The sequence below is a fragment of the Megalops cyprinoides genome, chromosome 20 (assembly GCF_013368585.1).
Source record: "Megalops cyprinoides isolate fMegCyp1 chromosome 20, fMegCyp1.pri, whole genome shotgun sequence".
In the NCBI taxonomy this organism is placed as follows: Eukaryota; Metazoa; Chordata; class Actinopteri; order Elopiformes; family Megalopidae; genus Megalops; species Megalops cyprinoides.
The window spans coordinates 22,976,599-22,983,908 of NC_050602.1; the positions used below are offsets into that span (position 1 = coordinate 22,976,599).

Below are 7,310 nucleotides of genomic sequence, written 5' to 3' on the forward strand. Positions count from 1 at the left end.
TGGTGTGCTTGTTTTCATCTATGTGTGGTAAATATATACAGTAATAATTCTATAATCTGTTCTGTTCTCCTCCCATATTGCAAAGTACCACTCTGTCATTCTGGATGTGAAGATACTCACAGGCCATCTTGCTCTGATGTCCTGGGTCCAGCAGATGCATCCTCACGTTACAAGAACATCTCTGATTTTCACTACCACCTGTACCAAGCTGTTTGTCCTGTCCCATAATGGACTACTGCACCTCAGGCTGTATTTCTGTCAGTGCCACCAGACCATTTCAGCTTCTCCAAATAGTTCATTCTTTCCATGTCACATCTTGTCTTATAAACTTTCACTAACTTCTGGTTACTACTTGTGTCACATTCAGTTGCCTGGTGCTCTTAGGTGGCAATCCAGGGCATGACTAGTTCTTAAATTCATAAGATCTTAAATATCAAAACATACACCCCCAATCAAACTCTTACTCAGCAACCTCTGGTTGTTTGTGTGTTCTACAGCCACATGACGACCCCCCCCCCCCCCATTTTTTGCTCCCATGCCACCCATTTAATACATCGATGTATGTATCATTTTTGCTAGACTCTCTGGATGTGAGTATCTTCCAAATAGTTAGGCAAACAAATCAAAATCAACGTTACACGTGATGCCTCTCGCACTGGCGACTCTGGACAGAGCGCCACCTCGTGGAACGTTTTACTGTAGTTTCTAACATGCCAAATTACTTCATTGATGACCTACTAGCTTGCAGTTTGTGCGACGAAGGTGTGTAATTATAGCAAATTTATTCGTACGATACTCGCATGTGCATAACTAATGCCAGATAATAAACTACTGAGATTCTCCTGTTCTATGCCTACTAGGTAAGCTGTAGTGAACAAATTAATAAACTTGCTCGCTCGTGAACATCGACGATTAGCTAGATAGTTGTCATTCCAAAATTTTGTGCTATTAGGGCACGCCACTTGAATGAGTACTTCCGGCAACCAAAACTTTTAAATCACGTCTTTTGGGGTACGCGAGCTCAGCGCATGCCCCTAAGGTGCATGAATCGCCGTCCTAAACGAACACCCAATCAGCATGAAGGATTGTAAGACGCTGCCCTGGTAACCACGAAACATATTTTGAACGCACCAATCAGAGCAGCGCAGGAGGTCATTTAAAAATGGTCTTCGTGTGAGCCGTTAGTGAATGAGTCTGGGAAGTTTTGTTGGAAAACGGACGGCAACATTGAAGTTTGTGCAGTGTAACGCCACCAAAACTGAATGAAATAGGACGTGCTCGGAAACTAATTTTTGAAGACTCTGCACTGCACTTTCCCACGGATTAAGAGTTTCTGCTGTGTTTTGGGTGGGTGTTTATAATTAGCCAGCAGTCAGTTTACTACCTAGTCTAGTTTCTCCTGAATTTGAACTAGCTGCAAAGTTGAATGCGTGGTTTAGGTTAGTTGGCAGCCGTCGATGGGCTGAATTATTGCATGCAACGGACTCTAAACGAATAGCTTGCCATTTTTTGATGAAACCTTACCGTGCTTAGGTTACGAGTTTACAAATTTGTAAAGTTCCTCGTTGCAACGTTAGCGTTGGAGTGCGAATCAGGAAACGTGTGAATGGTGGAAAACAATGCCAATAACCTTTAGTCAAGTAGCTAATGACAGAGTATAATACTCGTAGGTAGAATTTACTGGATACTAGTAAAGGGGAGTATTAGCTGAATGAGTGAGCTTCTTTAACGCTAGTTAAGTGGTAGAGGGGAAAACTCAGCTTGCCTTTATTTCGATACAGGTACCGAAATGGCCCAGTTCGTGTTTGAGAACGACATGCACAGCATTCTGAAGCTGGACATGCCAATCACAGACGCACCCATGCCGCGATGGCAGCGGAAAGCTAGCTCGTCGGGGACCACCTCTGCCAACACCAGCGCGCTTACGCCGGGGAAATCTGGCAACAGATCACTCAGTGCGTCCAAGACGCCCAGCAAAACTCCAGGTAACTGGACCACAATTCATTTCACGAAATCCTGTTGCACACCTGAGTTCAAGTCTAGCGAAGAAGCAGCTGCAACATTGCTTCTCTGAAGGGTTGCACGTGTGTACGGACAAGCTTCGACATGTTACCCCTCACGCGCTGATGTACAAGATGGTGTAATTGTTGTAGGTTTTGGTCAGCTGATCTGAGAACATCTTGTCCTGCAGGCAAGAATGGCAAACCCCAGTGCACACCATCCAAAGCAGGGGCGGATCGGTTCATCCCCACCAGGAACAGCAAACAGATGGACGTGGCCAGCTTCCTGCTGGCAAAGGAAAATGAGCCCATGGACCCAAATGCATCAGCAGTGAGTAGCCACACACTTGTGTTGTGTTTTGTCTATTGTCATTGATGGTTGATTAAAACAAAATCTTCTCTTTCAGGAGAACCAGAAAGCCTGGTCTGTAAGCCTTAATGGTTATGATCTCGAAGAGGCTAAGATCTTGCATTTGGGAGGAAAACCCCTGAACGCCCCTGAAGGTAACACTTATGATTCTTTGGTGTTCCTCTTCAAATTCCTCTACATTGGAGATGTGCTAAATCGTGCCTTGATTTTTATTTTCTAATTTTGTCAAACAGGTTATCAGAACAACCTGAAAGTCCTCTACAGCCAAGTTCCTACTCCAGTTTCTACCAAAAAGACCAGATACATTTCCTCAGCACCTGACAGAATCCTAGATGCTCCTGATCTCAGGAATGACTTCTGTAAGTCTGTCCACATCAGATGCTTTTTTTTTTTGCTTTAATTTGAGGTTGAGTAACCTTGACATTAGTGTTTAACTGTGATTATGTTCCATAAAAAGCATTATGTAGTAGATCAGTGTCACAATGTTATCTGGCTAATCAGATTTTGAATTGTCCTCCCAACTAAATTTTCTGGCCTTGATCCCATCCTATTATGCGCAGCACTTAGTTTTAACATTTAATAATTATGTTCAAACAATTTTGATAAGAGGGATTTGAACTTGTGCTAGACTTCTCCAGACAAATGGAAATCCATCTTTGGAATGTGGTAGTTTTCTCTTTATAGGCATACCTTAAATGTAGTAATCACAAATGAAACCATTTGAATTGTACTACCAATACCACAGCATGTGTTCTCACCCACTCACATTCGAGCACCGCCCTTGTAAAAACGCAAAAGCAGAATTTTTTCCACACAAGACTCAAAACGTATTAGGAAATAAGCTGTCATTTGTCTGCATTTTTCACTGAACACTTGCATCTTAAGCTTGAGCGATGGTTAAATATATTTTCAGCCTCTGAAGGGCTTGTGTAGTATGCAAGTTCCCTTTACTTCAGTCCTTCCTGCCCCATGTACCTGCAATTGAGTTTTAGGCAGAGTCTAAGTCATAGTTGGGTGTTCCAGCACACTCAGGTTGTCTGTAGATCCTTGCTGGCTGAACCATCAGTGCAGCTTGACTGACTGTCTTCTGACCGGGTGTGTGTGCCCCCAGCTTTACATTGTATGGTCTTGTACATGTCCACAGACCTGAACCACATGGACTGGAGCAGTCAGAACCTCTTGGCTGTGGCGCTGCACAACAGTGTGTACCTGTGGAATGCAAATCAAGGGGACATCACCTTATTGATGATGATGGAGAGGGAGGAAGACTACATCTGTTCTGTGTCTTGGATCAAAGAGGGCAATTACCTGGCAATAGGTACAAGTGATCACAAAGTGCAGGTAACATTCATGTTTTGTGAAATGCTGAAATTTCATGGCTTGAATGCCACACGCTTCCATATTCTGTAATCTTGGGTAGGATAAGATATGCAGTTCTTATCCTAGTTCGTTTTTTTTCCTGGAAGGACTGTGCTCTGGGATAATGCATTTTAAATCCCCGGAGAGCCATTAGCCTTGGGTGCTATGAGTTCCAGTTTTGATGATTGAGAAAGGGGCCCTTTTGAGGCTCAGTGCAATAAGAGGTACGGCCAAACCTTGGCACGTCCTGGCCTGACCCTGCAATGGGAATATCTCATGGGCCACATCTATACAATGGCCTCCTAATCTGTTCAGTATTTGTGATGTACTTGTACTGTACTACTTTGAGTTGAGTAGCAATGATGACTCATGCCTTTTAAGGCATTAAGAAGCCTTTAAGACCAGATGCAAATTAATATTTTAATGCCACTATTGTCATCAGCTGTGGGATGTGGAAAACCAGAAACGGCTGCGAAGCATGGCTAGCCACAGTGCCCGAGTGTGCGCTCTCAGCTGGAATAACCACATACTGTCCAGGTAAGATGCTTCCCAGATTCCTGTGCTTTGCAGCTGGGTGAAGACAACCTCTCAAGTGAAATTGGGGTCTGGGGAGGCAGTGGGGGTTTGCTGTGAATTTTTGCAGTCCCCGGAAAGCTGAACCACGGCCCTTGTGGAACTTCTCAGTAAAGCAATGTGTCCCTCTCAGTGGCTCCAGATCTGGCCAGATCCATCACCATGACGTCCGAGTGGCCGACCACCACATCTTCACGCTGACGGGCCACACTCAGGAAGTCTGTGGGCTCAAGTGGTCTCCCGACGGGAAATACCTGGCCAGCGGGGGCAACGACAACCTGGTGCTCGTGTGGTCAGGGGTGGACGGAGGCGCTTCAGCCGTTCACTGCTTCAGACACCACCAGGGGGCGGTCAAGGTAAGGCTTTGGATCTGAGCGTATTACATGAGTCATTTAAATTTGCATTCACAAAATCGACCGTCTTGAGTTTAGAGTACTTGGTCAGGCCAAACATTATGGGACTGCCTACTCTGAATTCATTTCACTCCTGTTTTAATGGTGAACCTCTTCTCCCCCAGGCACTAGCCTGGTGCCCATGGCAGCCTAATATAATGGCATCAGGCGGGGGCACCAGTGACAGACACATCCGCATCTGGAACGTCAATACCGGCTCCTGCATTAGCAGTCTTGACACCCAGTCTCAGGTAATGCAATGTGTCGCTTAAACACAAACTCATTTGTGCGCATGTGTGTGGCCAGAAACTAAATCTGCTTTGCTTTTCAGATTTCTTCATTGGTGTTTGCTCCAAACTACAAAGAGCTGGTGTCTGGTCATGGGTACGCACAGGACAGTTTGATTATCTGGAAATACCCTTCATTGACTAAAGTGGCTGAGCTTTCGGGTAAGTGACCAAACTGAGGTTCTGGACTAAAATCGCTAAATTTGGCTGTAATCGGATAGTAGCCAATTTAAATGAATAGCATGTGCGATTTTTGCATTTCTCAGCAGTGTGAGCAGTGATGGGATTTGTGATCCAAAAAGTGCAGGCACATAGATGTGGAATTCCACTACTGTTGTCGCTTGTACCTTTTTTGGGTGGGATTTTGTGACATGGCTTCCCCCCTCCTCTTATTCCCAGGGCATGACGGCAGAGTTTTAAACCTGACAATGAGTCCAGACTCTTCCACCGTGGCTTCAATCGCAGCTGATGAAACCGTTCGACTGTGGAAGTGCTTCGAGCTGGATGCGGTCAAAAAGAAGGCAAAGGAACGGATGACCAAGTCCACCAGCAGCATCATTCACCAAGGAATTCGATAATTAGACCACACTATGGGATGGGATGGGATTGGGGGGAGGGGGGTGGTGGGGGATTGTACATTAATTTATGTATTGAAATGTTGATTTTTAATTTGTTGAAATAAAGGATTATGTAACACATTTTTAGATGTAACTGACTTTTGGCCTTAAATCCACTTGGTGTACCCCTGGCTGCTAACATGACCTGAATGGGTCTCCTTCGCAAATCCCGATTTTAAAACCTATTGTGTATGGCATTTGACAGTACTTGTACATTCAGTTGCATAAACCAAAAGTACCAGTAAATGCCTAAAATCGTCCTTGTCTTGGCCCTGTTCATTTCTCCCACTGATCACGTAATGCTTCATGTGTCCCCCAGTTGAAGCTGAACACTGGCAAATCTGCAAGAAGCAAACTTGCACTCAATGGAAGATGCCAAAGCTCATCTAAACATTGAATCTTATGCTCAGGCACTTATCAGGGCAAACTCTTATGAAAGGAGCTTGTTTGTAATTGATGAACAAAAGTAATTTGTCAGTTTATCCATTCTGTGACTATACTTCACCCTTCCTGCTCTACATTTTGATAATTGAGCTCAAACATACTCTAATGTCCTTTTGAAATAAATTTTATGGGAAAAGTTTCCTTCTGCTGGCAGAATTTGCTTCTTGACTTGTTTGCCAGCTTCTCATGTTTATGCTATAGCCCAGAATTTCCCCAACCTCTCCTGGAGTACCTTTTGTCCTGCATGTTTTAGATCTCCCTGCTCCAGCACAGGGGATTCAAATGATCAACTTATGAACTCCTGAAGCTGCTTAACAAAGTGATCATTTAAATCAGCTGTGTTGGCGCAGGGAGAGATCTAAAACATGCAGGACAAGGGGTACTCCAGGAGAGGTTGGGGAAATGCTGCTACAGCCCAACTCTACTCAATTGCTTGAGTGCTCACTGTAACCTACTCTGACAAATTTGTGCAGTACCCATGTACCCAGTAGTTAAACATGATTTACCTTGAACATCCAGTCCCTCTTAAAACTTCAACAAACTTCTTGCCTGGAGAGGAATGGGATTATACCAGTCCTATTTCAATTTACAGTGCAGAAGTTGTTTGGCTACTTGATATTTTCCATCTCAATTATACTCTGGCTGAATTGCATGGCTACACTTTGCACAGAAGCGTTGTGGTGTGCAAGTTAACTACAGTGCACTGACCTGCACATTTAAAAAGATGACTACAGTCAGCAAGGCAGTCTTATCTACTTACTTGCATAAAGTATAAATCAAGTTCTGTTCTCCCATTTTTGAATTTCTCCTGTCCCCTCAGTGGTAGAATGGGACACCATCTTTACACCATGGTAAATTTCCTCCTGTTTACGTCATGAAATTTACTGATGTAATCCAAATGTTCTTGTATTAGGTGACGTATGCGTTGTAAGCTGTCATTGGAAAAACAATGAGAAATGCTTGTGGAAGTGATCACCGTGGCAACATGTAGAAGACAAGAACTATGAATCTCATGAGCAAGAACTTACGAATCTAAAGCAGTAGGGGGAAGTTCTTGCGGCCTACGTCTAAAGTTCATGAAAGGGTTAAACCCATCTATTGCAATTCCAGAATAACATTTGAGCTAAAATAAATCCACAGGTGATGCGGCCAGCCACTTACTTACTTTAAAATTAGTTTTATTTCATCGCATTCATCACAATTAATAACATGGCATTTAATTTAACTTACATACAATAGCAACAAAAAAAAATCCACTGTGTCTCAAC

General features: G+C 43.7%; 1 protein-coding gene across 1 annotated transcript; it reads left to right on the forward strand.

Moving 5' to 3' along the window:
- Positions 1 to 1,225: 1,225 nt before the first annotated feature.
- cdc20 (cell division cycle 20 homolog) lies at positions 1,226 to 5,559 on the forward strand. Its single transcript, XM_036554797.1, has 11 exons — positions 1,226 to 1,347; positions 1,782 to 1,985; positions 2,192 to 2,331; positions 2,408 to 2,504; positions 2,604 to 2,729; positions 3,515 to 3,711; positions 4,172 to 4,266; positions 4,436 to 4,658; positions 4,820 to 4,945; positions 5,026 to 5,143; positions 5,381 to 5,559. The coding sequence occupies exons 2-11, from the start codon at positions 1,790 to 1,792 to the stop codon at positions 5,557 to 5,559; spliced, it is 1,497 nt and encodes a 498-aa protein (XP_036410690.1). The 5' UTR covers positions 1,226 to 1,347; positions 1,782 to 1,789.
- Positions 5,560 to 7,310: the final 1,751 nt, after the last annotated feature.